The sequence below is a fragment of the Oncorhynchus mykiss genome, chromosome 3 (genome assembly GCF_057628025.1).
Source record: "Oncorhynchus mykiss isolate SJ-2025 chromosome 3, ASM5762802v1, whole genome shotgun sequence".
Lineage (NCBI taxonomy): Eukaryota > Metazoa > Chordata > Actinopteri > Salmoniformes > Salmonidae > Oncorhynchus > Oncorhynchus mykiss.
Window position 1 is genome coordinate 77127511 of NC_143024.1, and position 19609 is coordinate 77147119.

Consider the following 19609-nt stretch of genomic DNA (forward strand, 5'->3'; position numbering starts at 1 on the left):
GCAGCGTAAAAATGGGGCGGGACAATGCTAATAGTCCAGGTAGCCATTTGATTAGCTGTTCTTAGCTGTCTTATGGCTTGGGGGTAGAAGCTTTTAAGAAACAATTTTTAGGGCCTTCCTCTGACACCGCCTGGTATAGAGGTCCTGGATGGCAGGAAACTTGGCCCCAGTGATGTACTGGGCTGTATGCACTATCCCCTGTAGTGCCTTGCGGTCCGAGGCCGAGCAGTTGCCATACCAGGCGGTGATGCAACCAGTCAGGATGGTTCAGCTGTAGAACTTTTTGAGGATCTGAGGACCCATGCCAAATCTTTTCAGTCTCCTGAGGGGGAATAGGCATTGTTGTGCCCTCTTCACAACTGTCTTGGTGTGTTTGGACCATGATAGTTTGTTGGTGATGTGGACACCAAGGAACTTAAAGCTCTCAACCTACTCCACTACAGCCCCATTGATGAGAATGGGGACGTGCTTGGTCCTCCTTTTCCTGTAGTCCATGTTGAGTTTATATTTTCGTTCAGTGTATATGTAATTAAAAGTCGCATTAAAGTCTGGCACCTCCCTCCTGTCAGCAGAGGTCTGGACATTACAAACTGTAGCCAATACACACTAGACTTTGACATGTAGGCAAATTATTTATGTACATTTACATGCACTTTTTTGTTTTTCTAAACAGCTTGTGGTTTTCAAATCAATTGAATTGGCTATTTTGGTTAATGGCCTTGGTGCCGTAGCAGATGGCCTTGGTGCCGTAGCAGATGGCCTTGGTGCCTTAGCAGATGGCCTTGGTGCCCTAGTAGATGGCCTTGGTGCCCTAGCAGATGGCCTTGGTGCCCTAGCAGATGGTCTTGGTGCCGTAGCAGATGGCCTTGGTGCCCTGGCAGATGGCCTTGGTGCCCTGGCAGACGGCCTTGGTGCCCTAGCAGATGACATTGGTGCCCTAGCAGATGGCCTTGGTGCCCTAGCAGATGGCCTTGGTGCCCTAGCAGATGGCCTTGGTGCCATAGCAGATGGCCTTGGTGCCCTGGCAGATGCCTTGGTGCCCTAGCAGATGGCATTGGTGCCCTAGCAGATGACCTTTGTAGGCTAGCAGATTAGGCATCTCTTGAAGGCCAAATGGCCTTACCATTTGGCACACCCTTAAGAAAAACTACTGATTCACAACCAAATGTTGAAATTGCACCTTGTGTATTCTACTATTCTAACTCTCAACAGTAAGTTGAGACACTGACTGAATTCCTAAAAATAAAAAATACACATATTTTGTAGGGGTGGAAATTGATCCATAGGCCTAAAAAAGGGGGCCCATCAATGTCTTAGATCAAAAGAAGTGGGTAGGGGTCAATTTGGACAGAGTATATTCCACTCACTCTCACTCCAACATGGCTGCCGACGGCACAGTTTCTCATCCACTGTGTAGTCCAAGCCTTGAGCCTGGTGTCCATGGTTACTGCATGGAAAACAGTTGGCATCAAAATGGAGGGTGGTTCCCATCTGACCATGGAACAGTTTATAAACAACCACAACAACATCAGCCAGCCACCAGCTAGAATCTCACACCGATCTCACCATTGCCTGTGTATTCATTCAATATGATTGAATTTTCACACGTTATTATAAATCATTCTTTCTATTCCTTTTCCTCATATCAGATCCGCCATGAGGTGAGCTTCAAGACGGTCACCCATAAAATATGCAGCGATGCCTGTTTCAACCGTTACCGCATGGCCAACGGGCTCATCGTGAACTGCTGTGAGCAGTGTGGTGAATACCTGCCCAGCCGCGCCACTGCTAACCACTTTCTCATCATCGACGGCAAGCAGAAACGCTTCTGCTGCCAGAACTGTATGCAGGATTACAAACAGGTAACAGCCAATCAGAACTGTATGCAGGATTACAAACAGGTAACAGCCAGTCAGAACTGTATGCGGGATTACAAGCAGGTAACCATTAGAATGTACCAGGGATTAGAAGCACATAACAGACAGTCAGAAGTGTATCAGGGATTACAAGCAGGTAACATACAGTCAGAAGTGAAACAGGGATTGCAAGCAGGTAACACAGTCAGAACTGTATCAGGAATTACAAGCAGGTAACAGCCAGTCAGAACTGTATCAGGGATTACAAGCAGGTAATAGATAGAATATGTCAGGGACTACAAGAACATAACAGAGTCAGAACTTTAGAAATGCTGATGATTCAGATACTCAAATAGCCTAAAGATGGCCAGTTTTATTGCTTCTTTTATCAGGACAACAGTTTTCAGCTGTGCTAACATAATTGCAAAAGGGTTTTCTAATGATCAATTAGCCTTTTAAAATTATCAACTTGGATTAGCTAACACAACGTGCCAATGGAACACAAGAGTGATGGTTGGTGATAATGGGCCTCTGTATGCCTATGTAGATATTCCATAAAAAATCACAGTTTCCAGCTACAATAGTCATTTACAACATTAACAATGTCTACACTGTATTTCTAATCAATTTTGATGTTATTTTAATGGACAAAAAAAATAGCTTTTCTTTCAAAAATAAGGACATTTCTAAGTGACCCCAAACTTTTGAACAGTAGTGTATATACAGTGCCTTGCGAAAGTATTCGCCCCCTTGAACTTTGCGACCTTTTGCCACATTTCAGGCTTCAAACATAAAGATATAAAACTGTATTTTTTTGTGAAGAATCAACAACAAGTGGGACACAATCATGAAGTGGAACGACATTTATTGGATATTTCAAACTTTTTTAACAAATCAAAAACAGAAAAATTGGGCGTGCAAAATTATTCAGCCCCTTTACTTTCAGTGCAGCAAACTCTCTCCAGAAGTTCAGTGAGGATCTCTGAATGATCCAATGTTGACCTAAATGACTAATGATGATAAATACAATCCACCTGTGTAATCAAGTCTCCGTATAAATGCACCTGCACTGTGATAGTCTCAGAGGTCCGTTAAAAGCGCAGAGAGCATCATGAAGAACAAGGAACACACCAGGCAGGTCCGAGATACTGTTGTGAAGAAGTTTAAAGCCGGATTTGGATACAAAAATATTTCCCAAGCTTTAAACATCCCAAGGAGCACTGTGCAAGCGATAATATTGAAATGGAAGGAGTAACAGACCACTGCAAATCTACCAAGACCTGGCCGTCCCTCTAAACTTTCAGCTCATACAAGGAGAAGACTGATCAGAGATGCAGCAAAGAGGCCCATGATCACTCTGGATGAACTGCAGAGATCTACAGCTGAGGTGGGAGACTGTCCATAGGACAACAATCAGTCGTATATTGCACAAATCTGGCCTTTATGGAAGAGTGGCAAGAAGAAAGCCATTTCTTAAAGATATCCATAAAAAGTGTTGTTTAAAGTTTGCCACAAGCCACCTGGGAGACACACCAAACATGTGGAAGAAGGTGCTCTGGTCAGATGAAACCAAAATTGAACTTTTTGGCAACAATGCAAAACTTTATGTTTGGCGTAAAAGCAACACAGCTGAACACACCATCCCCACTGTCAAACATGGTGGTGGCAGCATCATGGTTTGGGCCTGCTTTTCTTCAGCAGGGACAGGGAAGATGGTTAAAATTGATGGGAAGATGGATGGAGCCAAATACAGGACCATTCTGGAAGAAAACCTGATGTAGTCTGCAAAAGACCTGAGACTGGGACGGAGATTTGTCTTCCAACAAGACAATGATCCAAAACATAAAGCAAAATCTACAATGGAATGGTTCAAAAATAAACATATGCAGGTGTTAGAATGGCCAAGTCAAAGTCCAGACCTGAATCCAATCGAGAATCTGTGGAAAGAACTGAAAACTGCTATTCACAAATGCTCTCCATCCAACCTCACTGAGCTCGAGCTGTTTTGCAAGGAGGAATGGGAAAAAATTTCAGTCTCTCGATGTACAAAACTGATAGAGACATACCCCAAGCGACTTACAGCTGTAATTGCAGCAAAAGGTGGCGCTACAAAGTATTAACTTAAGGGGGCTGAATAATTTTGCACGCCCAATTTTTCTGTTTTTGATTTGTTAAAAAAGTTTGAAATATCCAATAAATGTCGTTCCACTTCATGATTGTGTCCCACTTGTTGTTGATTCTTCACAAAAAAATACAGTTTTATATCTTTATGTTTGAAGCCTGAAATGTGGCAAAAGGTCGCAAAGTTCAAGGGGGACGAATACTTTCGCAAGGCACTGTATATATGTGTTATCCATCTACACACAATACCCCATACCCCACAAAAAGTTAATTGCTTTGCCACATTTTCTTGTAGTATTACTTTAGTGCATTGTTGCAAACAGGATGTATGTTTTGGAATATTTTTTATTCTGTACAGGCTTCCTTCATTCATTCTAGCAATTAGGTCAGTTTCGTGTCGTAACTACGATGTTGTTGGTCCATCCTCAGTTTTCTCCTATCACAGCCATTATACTCTAACTGTTTTAAAGTCACAATTGGCCTCATGGTGAATTCCCTGAGCGGTTTCCTTCCTATCCAGCAACTAAGTTAGGAAGGACACCTGCCACTTTTTAGTGACTGGGTGTATTGATGCATCATCCAAAGTGTAATGAATAACTTCACCATGCTCAAAGGAATATTCTATATTTGTGAATCTGTGTTTGAAATTCACTGCTCGACTGAGTGACCTTACAATTATCTGTATGTCAAAAATCATGTTTAACACTATTATTTGAGTCGATGCAATTTATTATGTGGCTTGTTAAGTTAATTATTACTTCTGAATGTATTTAGGCATGCCATAACAAAAGGGTTGAATACTTATTGACTCAAGACATTTCAGCTTTTCATTTTTTATTAATTTCTGAACATTTCCCCCAAAAATATTACACTTTGACATTATGGGGTATTGTATATAGGCCAGTGACCACAACATCTCCAATTTAATCCATTTAAAATTCAGGCTGGTGCACAACAAAAACTGGAAAAATTCAAGGGGTATGAATACTTTCTGAAGGCAATGTATTTGTATTCCCTTATTCCTCTAGCCCCACTCTAAGATGACAATGTGTACTGGCTGTAGTGCCATGGTCAGGTCTAGTGAAGTCACTCACTGCATCGGGGCCAGCGGCACCATGGAACCATACTGCTCCACAGCCTGCATGAACAAGACCAAGATCGCTAGCACCGCTACCACTGTCCTCGGTTAGTAGTTGTTTATACCTCACCATCAGTGCATCACTGTCCTCAATTTTCCCGTTTTACTTGGATTATAGTTGAACTTTCTGAATTTAACCCTGTCTCACACATTTACATTTTAGTCATTTAGCAAACACTCTTATCCAGAGCGATTTACAGGAGCATTTAGGGTTAAGTGCCTTGCTCAAAGGAACATTGACTGATTTTTCACCTAGTCTGCTCAGGGATTTGAACCAGCAACTTTTCAGTTGCTGGCCCAACGCTCTTAACCGCTAGGCTACCTGCCACATATTAGTGCACTGCCACTCTCACTCTCCAGTGAGCCCACATCTTACGTCATTCACACTGACTGTTGGTGTGGTTTCTTTGATGTGTGGAATGTGGTAAATTTGGTAGTTGAAGTTGTATCATTTTCTTCTGTGTACATATGCGTTGGCGTGTGGGTGCAGTACAGCAAGTACAATTATAAAGGTGCTGGTACTTACAGTACCTACATTTGATCATACCGTGTGTAGGAAGGTTATGTGTCAAGGGGTGTTTTTGTTCCTTTACAGACTCGGAGCCCACATGCCACTTCTGTAAGAAGACATCGTTACCTCAGTACCAGGCCACGCTGCTTGAGGGGAATGTCCTAAACTTCTGCAGCTCAACGTGTGTCACCAAGTTTCAGGTATGTACCAACTCCTTTCTTTCTTTTTTAAATATCACCTTGTTAACCAGGACAAAACATTTGAATAAGAATTATAAAAGCCTATTGACAGTTAGGTTTCACGTTAGAAAGAACATGTCTAGCCTCCCGAGTGGCGCAGTGGTCTAAGGCACTGCATTGCAGTACAAGCTATGCCACAGAGATCCTGGTTGGAGTCCATATTGGCCCAGCGCCGTCTGGGTTAGGGGAGGGTTTGGCCGGGAGGGATGTTCTTGTCCCATCGCGCACTAGCGACTACTGTTTTGGGCCGGGCGCAATGCACGCTGACACGTTCTCCAGTTGTAATGCTGTTTCCTCTGACACATTGGTGTGGATGGCTTCCGGGTTAAGCAGGCATTGTGTCAAGCGGGGTTGTGTTTTGGGGGATGCATGGCTCTCGAACTTCGCCTCTCCCAAGTCCGTACGGGAGTTGCAGCGATAGGACAAGACTACCAGTTGGATACCACGAAATTGGGGAGAAAAAGGAGTAAATAAAAATAAGAAAGAACATGTATTGTGCAGTGCAACTAAACAATTAAGAAGTCCCTCACTTTCTGTTTACCTTATCTAGTTTCCTGCAGCTTAAGGAAATGTTTCTTTCTCTCTCTTCAGAATGCAAACATTCAAACAGTAACCAATGGACAGACTCCCCTGTCTACAACGAACCACAACATCCAGCTCAAATGTAATTACTGTCGAGGAGCATTCAGCCTGAAGCCTGAAACCCTGGAGTGGGAGGTACATTCACTTTGTGGTCATGAACTTGGTTTATATAACACAATTATATTATATTTTTAGTTTTATTTTTTTAAACATTTTTCAGAAAATTGAGCATTAAAGTTAATTATACACCTTTTCTGTTGAAGTCTGTGAGTGTACATGCTCAACCTCTCCCTCTGTGTCCAGGATATATATCAAGTGGTCAAGCCTCAATTAAATATGCAGGAGCATTTAACATTGTGTGGGTATGTATTTTTCCCCCCAGGATAAAGTGTACCAGTTCTGCAGTAAGATATGTTGTGAGGACTACAAGAAGCTGCACTGCATCGTCACCTTCTGCGAGTACTGCCAGGAGGAGAAGACGCTCCACGAGACGGTCAAGTTTTCTGGGGTCAAGAGGCCCTTCTGCAGCGAAGGTCTGACAATGCCCTCACTCCCTAACCTGTGTCCTTGTCAGCTAGTCTGTTTTGATTGGGAGAGTGAGAGAACCCAGAGTGAATAATACTTGTCCTCATCCCATATTTCTCCATGTCCCTGACATGTTCTGCCACTAGCCTGGGCACTTTAGCCTAGTGCTGGGCAATAGGTCGAAGGAATTCAAATCATTCTCATTTATGTTTTTTTGGGTGATGTCCCAAATGCCTATATTACAAGAATCAAGTTTTGTTGTATTTTTCGTTTTATGTCCGCTCGTCTCCTTCTCTCCTTCTGTGCTGCACGCACCTTCCCATTTACACCAGAGATCTGTATATAATGATGAGATGCACATGCTTCTGTCCTAACAATGGCAGTCGTCCCAAAGGCGGGAAGGCAAGCGACAAGATTAGGTCCAAAATTAGACCATTTAAACGCATTGGGTTTATTTTGGAAAGATTTTAGCGAGAGTGAAACACCTCGCATTGCCTCTTCCTTCAGTTTACACAAACACACCAAGCCCTTCCTCCTGCCACTCACATCAACAAAGATGAGCGATCACTTCTTCCTCTCTGACAAACGGTTTCAACTCGCTATTTGTATTTGAGTTTTTGGTCCAACAGAATCGGTCATATGGAGACTGAAACACATTGAGACATTATTTTACTGTAATAGAGGAGAAGTTAACCTTTCTAATGATTCAAATTGAGCGCAGAGCAGACACTACTAAAACGGGAGTATCAATAAACATTGACTCTGGAAAAGGAATGCTAAGGTTGTCGCGCGTGGCATTGTGGTACCAAGTACTGCTAGCAGCATTTTAGCCGAAGACTGTTATACTAGCTGTCTAGTCTGTGTTTTACAAATTTGCAATAAGCATAAAACACAATCATACAGTGGGGCAAAAAAGTATTTAGTCAGCCACCAATTGTGCAAGTTCACCCACTTGAAAAGATGAGAGATGCTTGTAATTGTCATCATAGGTACACTTCAACTATGACAGACAAAATGAGAGAAAAAAAATCCAGAAAATCACATTGTAGGATTGTTAATGAATTTCTTTGCAAATTATGGTGGAAAATAAGTATTTGGTCACCTACAAACAAGCAAGATTTCTGGCTCTCACAGACCTGTAACTTCTTCTTTAAGAGGCTCCTCTGTCCTCCACTCGTTACCTGTATTAATGGCACCTGTTTGAACTTGTTATCAGTATAAAAGCCACCTGTCCACAACCTCAAACAGTAACACTCCAAACTCCACTAAGGCCAAGACCAAAGAGCTGTCAAAGGACACCAGAAACTAAATTGTAGACCTGCACCAGGCTGGGAAGACTGAATCTGCAATAGGTAAGCAGCTTGGTTTGAAGAAATCAACTGTGGGAGCAATTATTAGGAAATGGAAGACATACAAGACCACTGATAATCTCCCTTGATCTGGGGCTCCACGCAAGATCTCCCCCCGTGGGATCAAAATGATCACAAGAACGGTGAGCAAAAATCCCAGAACCACACAGGGGGACCTAGTGAATGACCTGCAGAGAGCTGGGACCAAAGTAACAAAGCCTACCATCAGTAACACACTACGCTGCCAGGGACTCAAATCCTGCAGTGCCAGACGTGTCCCCCTGCTTAAGCCAGTACATGTCCAGCCCCGTCTAAAGTTTGCTAGAGAGCATTTGGATGATCCAGAAGAAGATTGGGAGAATGTCATATGGTCAGATGAAACCAAAATATAACCTTTTGGTAAAAACTCAACTCGTTGTGTTTGGAGGACAAAGAATGCTGAGTTGCATCCAAAGAACACTATACCTACTGTGAAGCATGGGGGTGAAAACATCATGCTTTGGGGCTGTTTTTCTGCAAAGGGACCAGGACGACTGATCCGTGTAAAGGAAAGAATGAATGGGGCCATGTATCGTGAGATTTTGAGTGAAAACCTCCTTCCATCAGCAAAGGCATTGAAGATGAAACGTGGCTGGGTCTTTCAGCATGACAATGATCCCAAACACACCGCCCAGGCAACGAAGGAGTAGCTTCGTAAGAAGCATTTCAAGGTCCTGGAATGGCCTAGCCAGTCTCCAGGTCTCGACCCCATAGAAAATCTTTGGAGGGAGTTGAAAGTCTGTGTTGCCCAGCAACAGCCCCAAAACATCACTGCTCTAGAGGAGATCTGCATGGAGGAATGGGCCAAAATACCAACAACAGTGTGTGAAAACCTTGTGAAGACTTACAGAAAACGTTTGACCTCTGTCATTGCCAACAAAGGGTATATAACAAAGTATTGAGATAAACTTCTGTTATTGACCAAATACTTATTTTCCACCATAATTTGCAAATAAATTCATTAAATATCCTACAATGTGATTTTCTGGATTTTCTTTCTCTCATTTTGTCTGTCATAGTTGATATGATGAAAATTACAGGCCTCTCTCATCTTTTTAAGTGGGAGAGCATGCACAATTGGTGGCTGACTAAATACTTTTTTGCCCCACTGTATATAGAATTGTCACTCAATCTCATTCTGAGAAATAAGGCAGGCCACTAGATTTCAACATCTGAACAAAGTGGACATGCTTACAGTTGGAGACGAACAGAAGGGTGTGTTCATAACCATTCAACTGTACTACCCTGTTAGCTAGCAAACAGATCCATGTTGGCTAAACTTGAAATATAAAGATTAGATGGCTACTCACTAGCATGCGAGCTTGTGCTTGAGAGATAGTTTGAGATCTGGGTTAATTTTCTATAGCTTAATGCCTGCCAGAAGTGAATGTGCATTATGCATGGTTCTGGTTAAATTTGAAATAACAATTGTATTTTAATGGACAGACTTGAAAGCCAGATCAGTGATTATTGCAAAAAAGCAGGTTGATCTATTTTGATAAAATAATTACATTATTAGTACAAATCTGTCTTCTGCCCCTGAACAAGGCAGTTAACCCACTGTTCCTAGGCCGTCATTGAAAATAAGAATGTGTTCTTAACTGACTTGTCTAGTTAAATAAAGGTTCAATAAAAAATGAGTGGGTCTTATGGTTGTGGAAGACTTATATTCAGCCTAGATATAACTTCACAAGACCTGAATTCATTAGATTATTGCTGACTGTTTTTAATGCAGTGGATTTGACCTTTAATTGTTTAACAAAGCTTATTTAGAGAATATTTTTCTTTTAAATGTATATATATATCGTGAATTGCCCAGAAGTTAGATTTTTTTTTTAGGCCGTATTGCCCAGCCCTACTTTACCCAGACAACACCCGAGTGTATAAAGTGTGTTTGTCACTTGAGCATTGACATCGTATAACCTCTAAACGTTGTTGTCCCTATTGCCCCTCAGGTTGTAAGCTGCTTTTCAAGCAGGACTTTGCCAAGCGGCTGGGTCTGAAGTGTGTCACCTGTAACTACTGCACTCAGCTGTGTAAGAGAGGAGTGACCAGGCAGTTGGCTGGGGTGTCCAGGGACTTCTGCAGTGAAACCTGCGCCAAGAAGTTCCACGAGTGGTACTACAAGGTCAGAACGCGTACCTAAATCAGTCTCACTATGAAAAATCATATTTCTCAAAATTGTGCATCCAGGAGATGATTTATGTGTTTCCTGTTATGTCCACCAGGCGGCACGCTGTGACTGCTGTAAGGTACAAGGGAACCTGACTGAGTCGGTGCAGTGGAGAGCAGAGATGAAGCACTTCTGTGACCAGCAGTGTCTCCTCCGCTTTTACTGCCAGCAGAACGAACCAAACCTGGCAACGCAGAAGGGCCCAGAGAACACCAGACTTGGTACTAATTTGTGTGCATTTAGACTTTTTGAAAACAAGTGCATCTGTGTGGTTGACTTACTGAACCATGTTTTCTATTGACAGGATTTGGAATACAAACTGAGGCAACCAACATTGCGGTGAGGAAAAAGTACTTAATGTTACAACCCTATAATCGTTACAGCACAGCTGACTGTAAGGTAAGGAATATTATTGTCCTTCTTTAACAAGTATCATCTGTTATCCTTGTATCATCTGTTATCTCCTAGATGTTGAGTCAGCCGTACACCGGTGGAGGGATCCTAAAGGATGTGAAGAATAAAGCTGTACTCTGCAAGCCTCTCACTATGACCAAGGCCACCTACTGCAAACCACACATGCAGAGCAAGCTCCTACAGACAGGTAGACACCTCAATATTACTGTTTGGGAAATCGAAGGTCAAACTGTGCGGCACATTATGTCTCTCACAAAGTAGTATGTCCTTGGTTTGACCTTTTGACCTGTGTGTCTGTCTCCAGATGAGGATGACTGGGTGAAGAGGGAGTACATTCCCGTGCCCATCCCTGTACCTGTGTTCATCCCAGTCCCCATGAACCTCTACGCTCAGATCACACCCATTCCCATCACACTACCTGTCCCGGTAAGAAACACCCTGGGCTCCATGGAACCAATGGAATAGTCCCAAAAGTGCAAATCCGGAATAATTTTATGCAGAAGTGTGTCCGATGATTAGAACTCTTTTGCTGTTCACATCTTGTAAATATGAGGACAACCATGGATAAGGTGGAGTAGATATTTACTCTCGAATGAGTCTTTCCAGTATTTAACACAAAAACAGTCCCTAACCAGTCAGTGGTCCCTGTCTCTCCCTCCTACCCCAGGTTCCAGTGCCAGTGTTCCTGCCCACCACACTGCAGGGCACAGAGCAGATTGTCCAGACCATCAACAAGCTGAAGGCCAAAGTCCCCACTGACCCCCATGAGGCTGACCTCTCCATGGCTGAGATGATTGCAGAAGACCAGAAGCCAGGTACACACACACACAGAAAGAAAGCCAGGTACCGACTTAATATATTCCATTTAGCAAACTCTGCGACTTAGAATCATGCGTTAACACATTTTGCTTATGGGTGGTCCCAGGAATCAAATCAACTAACCTGGCGTTACAAGCACCATGCTCTACCAACCTAGCTACAAAGGACTTCACATCCACAGTTCCAAAAGTGCAAACTCAAAACTAAATCAAGCGTGACTCAAATACTTTTAAGCGTGTCCAATGATTAGAACTCTATTGCTGTTCACATCCTGAAACTCTGTGATTGGTATTTTGTTATATGAGGACATGAAACAAACCATGGCGCTTCTTTATCCATGGCTACCGGTATGCATCTTTGTCTAGCTGAATGGGATGCACTTCTCTGCCTCATCACTGCAAGCTGCCACAGATGAAATGTTGATTGATATGTTGTGTGACTGTTTCAGATGTGAATGTGAAGAGGGAGCGAGGAGAAGGAGAGGCCAGGTCCAGTAGCAGCAGCAGCTCCAGTAACAGCAGCTCTGAATCGGAGGCTGAGGAGAAGTATGAACCAGATCTGGACCTGGAGAACGACTTTCCTCAAGGTACGACTACTGAGCAGCATTTGACCACCCTGACACTGTGAGACACTTTCTAGTCCTGTCCTCTATTGTGGAAAATGATATTATTTGACTGCTCTCTGTCTCTCAGTACAGTGGAGAGGTGCTAAACAATATCACCATGTGACATGGGTGTTTTTTAAAATATTATAGCATATCAGACAAAGGGATTTATTTAGGTGTATTTATAATCAGAAGGCCAGGTGTAGAATTACATTAAAATACCTAGATAATACAATAATAATATAATAAAGAACCTTGCTAATACATGGATACAATAAATAATCTAGCTAATACAGGAATAAAATAATACATAAAGAACCTAGCTAATACAGGACTAGAATAAAGAACCTAGCTAATACAGGACTAGAATAAATAATCTAGCTAATACAGGAATACAATGAAGAACCTAGCTAATACAGGACTAGAATAAAGAACCTAGCTAATACAGGACTAGAATAAATAATCTAGCTAATACAGGAATACAATGAAGAACCTAGCTAATACAGGAATACAATACAGGACTACAATAATACAATAAATAATCTAGCTAATACAGGAATACAATAATAATACAATAAATAATCTAGCTAATACAGGACTAAAATAATACAATAAGGAACCTAGCTAATACAGGAATACAATAATACAATAAGGAACCTAGCTAATACAGGAATACAATGAAGAACCTAGCTAATACAGGAATACAATACAGGACTACAATAATACAATAAATAATCTAGCTAATACAGGAATACAATAATAATACAATAAATAATCTAGCTAATACAGGACTAAAATAATACAATAAGGAACCTAGCTAATACAGGAATACAATAAAGAACCTAGATAATACAGGAATACAATGAAGAACCTAGCTAATACAGGAATACAAGAATACAATAAATAACTAGCTAATACAGGACTACAATAATACAATAAGGAACCTAGCTAATACAGGAATACAATAATAATACAATAAATAATCTAGCTAATACAGGAATACAATAATAATACAATAAATAATCTAGCTAATACAGGACTACAATAATACAATAAGGAACCTAGCTAATACAGGAATACAATAAAGAACCTAGCTAATACAGGAATACAATAAAGAACCTAGCTGATACAGGAATACAATAATAATACAATAGAGAACCTAGCTAATACAGGAATCAAATAATACAATAGAGAAGCTAGCTAATACAGGAATACAATAATACAAAAAAGACCCTAGCTAATACAGGAAGACAATAATAATACAATAGAGAACCTAGCTAATACAGGAATACAATAAAAAAAAACTACGTAATATAGGAATACAATAATAATACAACTAAGAACCTGGCTAACTGAGCCCGTGACCAGCAGCTCTGGACTACGTGTTCATTAGAGAGAAGGTAGTTATGGAGCAACAGCTGTTTGATGATTTAATTCACCCACACCCCTTCTGGTAAAGGCCATTGCTAATTCACTCATTCACCTCCCTCTCCATCTGTCTGGCTTGCTTTGGCACAGCACAGTTCGGTCCAGATTGGTTCAGCTCAGTCCGGCTCACTTTAGCTCTGCCTACCTCTGTCAAACTCCAGTCTGGTGGGCTTTGAATTGGCTCATCCCTTACCTGTGTCTGTGTTTGTCCTGTCTGTCTGTCCTGTTTTAACCCCAGACCCTTTTCCTACACTCGAGAGCCTGGACGTGGATATGGGGTTCAACCTACCCCCTCTCCTGGCTGAGGAGAAGGATGAGGTACCCAGAGCCAGGAGACAGGTACACTACTCTAACCACCCTGACCCCTTTCATCTACCTAACCTTTCATTTCGCTCCAGTTGGAAGCAGAAGTGTGCCCAACGATTAGAACTCTATTGCTGTTCACAACCTGCCCAGGGACTGCAGTTGAAAATAAACTCTGTGATTGTTTTTTTTCACGAGAACATGAAATAATAAACCATGAATGATGTTCTTATGAAGATAAACATATAAAATGGTGGAGTGGATAAGATCTCCCACACGAAGGCTTCCACCGAGACATTACAAGTCTCATTCATAGGGCTGTGTGCTTATTTCAGGGACATAAGAGGCGAGCTGTAGAGGGAGACCCCTCTCCCCCTATGACAGAGAGGCGCTCGCTACCCCTGAGGTCTCACTACGGGGTCAACGCCTGGAAACGGTGGGTGCTGTCCTCGACTGACCAATCAGGTGACACTAAAGGGAAAGACAGGCTCAAGCAGGGTGAGTAAGCTCCGCCCACAGAAACTATTATCATACAGCACTTGGAACCACTGGACATTCTGTATGAAAGGTGCTATATAATTAAATTGGTAAGAGATTATAATTATTTGTCCTCAGAATCTCCACCGGCCTGGTCGAAGAGTAACCTGCTCTCTCTAAAAGCGTCAGAGCTCAGCCTGGCCTTGTCCCGATTCGTCCGCGAGGTACGGCGGCCCAACGGAGAGCGCTACGCCCCTGACAGCATCCTCTACCTCTGCCTGGGCATCCAGCAGGTCAGTCACCTCCCTGTTTAGTTTCCCCTCCTCGGTCACCTTCTGTAGCCTGGTTCCATTTCAGTTTTCAGCCCTTTGCTCCTTCCCCATCAAACAGTGTTCACAGATCTGACAGATACTACTCACAGATACTACTATACATTTTATTTATTTTTTCTTCTCCACCTTTATTTTACCAGGTAGGCAAGTTGAGAACAAGTTCTCATTTACAACTGCGACCTGGCCAAGATAAAGCAAAGCAGTTCGACACATATAACAACACAGTTACACATGGAGTAAAACAAACATACAGTCAATAATACAGTAGAAAAATAAGTCTATGTACAATGTGAGCAAATGATGTGAGATAATGGAGGTAAATGCAATAAATAGGCCATGGTGGCGAAGTAAATACAATATAGCAATTAAAACACTGGAATGGTAGATTTGACAGTAGATGAGTGTGCAAAGTAGAAATACTGGGGTGCAAAGGAGCAAAATAAATAAATACAGTAGGGGAAGAGGTAGTTGTTTGGGCTATTTATAGATGGGCTATGTACAGGTGCAGTGATCTGTGAGCTGCTCTGACAGCTGGTGCTTAAAGCTAGTGAGGGAGATAAGTGTTTCCAGTTTCAGAGATGTTTGTAGTTCGTTCCAGTCATTGGCAGCAGAGAACTGGAAGTAGAGGCGACCTAAGGACGAATTGGCTTTGGGGGTGACAAGTGAGATATACAGTGCCTTGTGAAAGTATTCGGCCCCCTTGAACTTTGCGACCTTTAGCCACATTTCAGGCTTCAAACATAAAGATATAAAACTGTATTTTTTTGTAAAGAATCAACAACAAGTGGGACACAATCATGAAGTGGAACGACATTTATTGGATATTTCAAACTTTTTTAACAACTCAAAAACTGAAAAATTGGGCGTGCAAAATTATTCAGCCCCCTTAAGTTAATACTTTGTAGCGCCACCTTTTGCTGCGATTACAGCTGTAAGTCACTTGGCGTATGTCTCTATCAGTTTTGCACATTGAGAGACTAAAATTTTTTCCCATTCCTCCTTGCAAAACAGCTTGAGCTCAGTGAGGTTGGATGGAGAGCATTTGTGAACAGCAGTTTTCAGTTCTTTCCACAGATTCTCGATTGGATTCAGGTCTGGACTTTGACTTGGCCATTCTAACACCTGGATATGTTTATTTTTGAACCATTCCATTGTAGATTTTGCTTTATGTTTTGGATCATTGTCTTGTTGGAAGACAAATCTCCGTCCCAGTCTCAGGTCTTTTGCAGACTCCATCAGGTTTTCTTCCAGAATGGTCCTGTATTTGGCTCCATCCATCTTCCCATCAATTTTAACCATCTTCCCTGTCCCTGCTGAAGAAAAGCAGGCCCAAACCATGATGCTGCCACCACCATGTTTGACAGTGGAGATGGTATGTTCAGGGTGATGAGCTGTGTTGCTTTTACGCCAAACATAACGTTTTGCATTTTGCATTGTTGCCAAAAAGTTCAATTTTGGTTTCATCTGACCAGAGCACCTTCTTCCACATGTTTGGTGTGTCTCCCAGGTGGCTTGTGGCAAACTTTAAACGACACTTTTTATGGATATCTTTAAGAAATGGCTTTCTTCTTGCCACTCTTCCATAAAGGCCAGATTTGTGCAATATACGACTGATTGTTGTCCTATGGACAGAGTCTCCCACCTCAGCTGTAGATCTCTGCAGTTCATCCAGAGTGATCATGGGCCTCTTGGCTGCATCTCTGATCAGTCTTCTCCTTGTATGAGCTGAAAGTTTAGAGGGACGGCCAGGTCTTGGTAGATTTGCAGTGGTCTGATACTCCTTCCATTTCAATATTATCGCTTGCACAGTGCTCCTTGGGGTGTTTAAAGCTTGGGAAATCTTTTTGTATCCAAATCCGGCTTTAAACTTCTTCACAACAGTATCTCGGACCTGCCTGGTGTGTTCCTTGTTCTTCATGATGCTCTCTGCGCTTTTAACGGACCTCTGAGACTATCACAGTGCAGGTGCATTTATACGGAGACTTGATTACACACAGGTGGATTGTACTTATCATCATTAGTCATTTAGGTCAGCATTGGATCATTCAGAGATCCTCACTGAACTTCTGGAGAGAGTTTGCTACACTGAAAGTAAAGGGGCTGAATAATTTTGCACGCCCAATTTTTCAGTTTTTGATTTGTTAAAAAAGTTTGAAATATCCAATAAATGTCGTTCCACTTCATGATTGTGTCCCACTTGTTGTTGATTCTTCACAAAAAAATACAGTTTTATATCTTTATGTTTGAAGCCTGAAATGTGGCAAAAGGTCGCAAAGTTCAAGGGGGCCGAATACTTTCGCAAGGCACTGTACCTGCTGGAATGCGTGCTACGGGTGGGTGCAGCTATGGTGACCAGCGAGCAGAGATAAGGCGGGACTTTAGCTAGCAGAGTCTTGTAGATGACCTGGAGCCAGTGGGTTTGGCGACGAGTATGAAGCTAGGGCCAGCCAACGAGAGCGTACAGGTTGCAGTGGTGGGTAGTATATGGGGCTTTGGTGACAAAACGGATGGCACTGTGATAGACTGCATCCAATTTGTTGAGTAGGGTGTTGAAGGCTATTTTGTACATGACATCGCCAAAGTCGAGGATCGGTAAGATGGTCAGTTTTACGAGGGTATGTTTGGCAGCATGAGTGAAGGATGCTTGATTGCGAAATAGGAAGCCAATTCTAGATTTAACTTTGGATTGGAGATGTTTTATGTGAGTCTGGAAGGAGAGTTTACAGTCTAACCAGAACCGTCCAGAGTAGTGATGCTAGACGGGCGGGCAGGTGCAGGCAACGATCGGTTGATGAGCATGCATTTAGTTTTACTTGTATTTAAGAGCAGTTGGAGGCCACGGAAGGAGAGTTGAATGGCATTGAAGCTCGTCTGGAGGGTTGTTAACACAGTGTCCAAAGAAGGGTCAGAAGTATACAGAATGGTGTCGTCTGCGTAGAGGTGGATCAGAGACTCACCAGCAGCAAGTGCGACATCATTGATATATACAGAGAAGAGAGTCGGCCCAAGAATTGAACCCTGTGGCACCCCCATAGAGACTGCCAGAGACCCGGACAACAGGCCCTCCAATTTGACACACTGAGCTCTGACTGATAAGTAGTTGGTGAACCAGGCGAGGCAATCATTTGAGAAACCAAGGCTGTTGAGTCTGCCGATGAGGATGTGGTGATTGACAGAGTCGAATGCCTTGGCCAGGTCAGTGAATATGGCTGCACAGTATTGTTTCTTATCGATGGCGGTTAAGATATCGTTTAGAACCTTGAGCGTGGCTGAGGTGCACCCATGACCAGCTCTGAAACCAGTTTGCATAGCAGAGAAGATACGGTGGGATTCGAAATGGTTGGTGATCTGTTTGTTAATTTGGCTTTTGAAGACCTTAGAAAGGCAGGGTAGGATAGATATAGGTCTGTAGCAGTTTGGGTCAAGAGTGATTCAGGATTCAGACACGGCTAAGACATCCGGGTTGGCAGAGTGTGCTAAAGCAGTGAATAAAACTAACTTAGGGAGGAGGCTTCTAATGTTAACATGCATGAAACCAAGGCTTTTACGGTTACAGAAGTCATCAAAAGAGAGCACCTGGGGAATAGGAGTGGAGCTAGGCACTGCAGAGCCTGGACTCTCCACTACATCGCCAGAGGAACAGAGGAGGAGTAGGATAAGGGTATGGCTAAAAGCCATGAGAATTGGATGTCTAGGACGTCCGGAACAAAGAGTAAAAGGAGTAGGTTTCTGATGGCGATAAAATAGATTCAAGTTATAGTGTACAGACAAAGGTATGGTTGGATGTGAATACAGTGGAGGTAAACCTAGGCATTGAGTAATGATGAAAGAGATATTGTCTCTTAATTCATATTCATTGACGGAATAGTTGCAAGGGATCAGAATGGCTCCAGGCCCCCCTATATCTCTCTCTCTCTTTCAGTCATGAAAGGAGAGGGCTGTTGTAGCCACCGGCAGCGCTAGGTGTTTGTGACGAGATGCAGGGTTGGGACTGGGAGTCAGTCTGACTGGCTGATGATGTCACAGTTTCATAGGGCTGCAGTTATGATTGATGGAAGAGGCCTTGGTTCTGAATGATGCATTTACAGTGTAACCATGGCGATGTGGCATGCGGGTTCTCATTCTCATCAGACAAGTGTTGCTTTATTTGGAAGAGACACCTCTATTTCTCACTACTCACCTTTCATATTTTTTAAGACGTGTCCAATGATTAGAACTTTTGCTGTTCACATCCTGAAACATGGTGTTGACTATTTATAATATGAGGACACCATCTATATTCTTCACAATCTCATAACCAGGTCTAAGTTTGGCTTTCCACAAGATTTTCCCCTAGTCCAGTTATTCTCTGTTTGTTTGTCTGTAGCATCTGCAGGCCAAAGGCAGGAAAGATGAACTGTTCAGTGACCCGTGTTTCGAGCCGTTTGGAGAGGAGCTCAACAAGGTCCTCAAAGACTGGCAGCCCAGTGTGATGCCAGATGGTAAATAAATACACTTACACTTTATCACTGCTCAATTCACGTCTATCAACTGAATTATCTTCAGCACACACTCCATCTATGCTCTTTACGGTAAGGTTTTAGACCTGGAACTTTTTGTTTTTAACTGCAACTCCGTAGTAGACCTACCCGCAGTGTCCAATGATTAGAACTATTTTTGCTGTTCACATTCTGAAACAATAGTGATTGCACTATATTTA

The 19609-nt window shown here is 42.5% G+C and overlaps 1 protein-coding gene across 2 annotated transcripts in view; it reads left to right on the forward strand.

Moving 5' to 3' along the window:
- LOC110520401 (zinc finger MYM-type protein 2) overlaps positions 1-19609 on the forward strand; it is a 44483-nt gene that overhangs the window by 22019 nt on the left and 2855 nt on the right. Inside the window, exons 5-20 of one of the 2 annotated variants that reach the window (XM_036974930.2) lie at positions 1650-1901; positions 5006-5162; positions 5711-5826; positions 6457-6582; positions 6830-6980; positions 10316-10488; positions 10589-10754; positions 10838-10872; positions 11002-11134; positions 11252-11373; positions 11615-11762; positions 12215-12352; positions 14037-14137; positions 14437-14599; positions 14717-14871; positions 19277-19391. In XM_036974930.2, coding sequence (XP_036830825.2) covers positions 1650-1901; positions 5006-5162; positions 5711-5826; positions 6457-6582; positions 6830-6980; positions 10316-10488; positions 10589-10754; positions 10838-10872; positions 11002-11134; positions 11252-11373; positions 11615-11762; positions 12215-12352; positions 14037-14137; positions 14437-14599; positions 14717-14871; positions 19277-19391 — 2251 coding nt within the window. The remainder of the gene's footprint in view (positions 1-1649; positions 1902-5005; positions 5163-5710; positions 5827-6456; positions 6583-6829; positions 6981-10315; positions 10489-10588; positions 10755-10837; positions 10873-11001; positions 11135-11251; positions 11374-11614; positions 11763-12214; positions 12353-14036; positions 14138-14436; positions 14600-14716; positions 14872-19276; positions 19392-19609) is intronic. The other variant, XM_090230178.1, reaches the window with a different exon arrangement.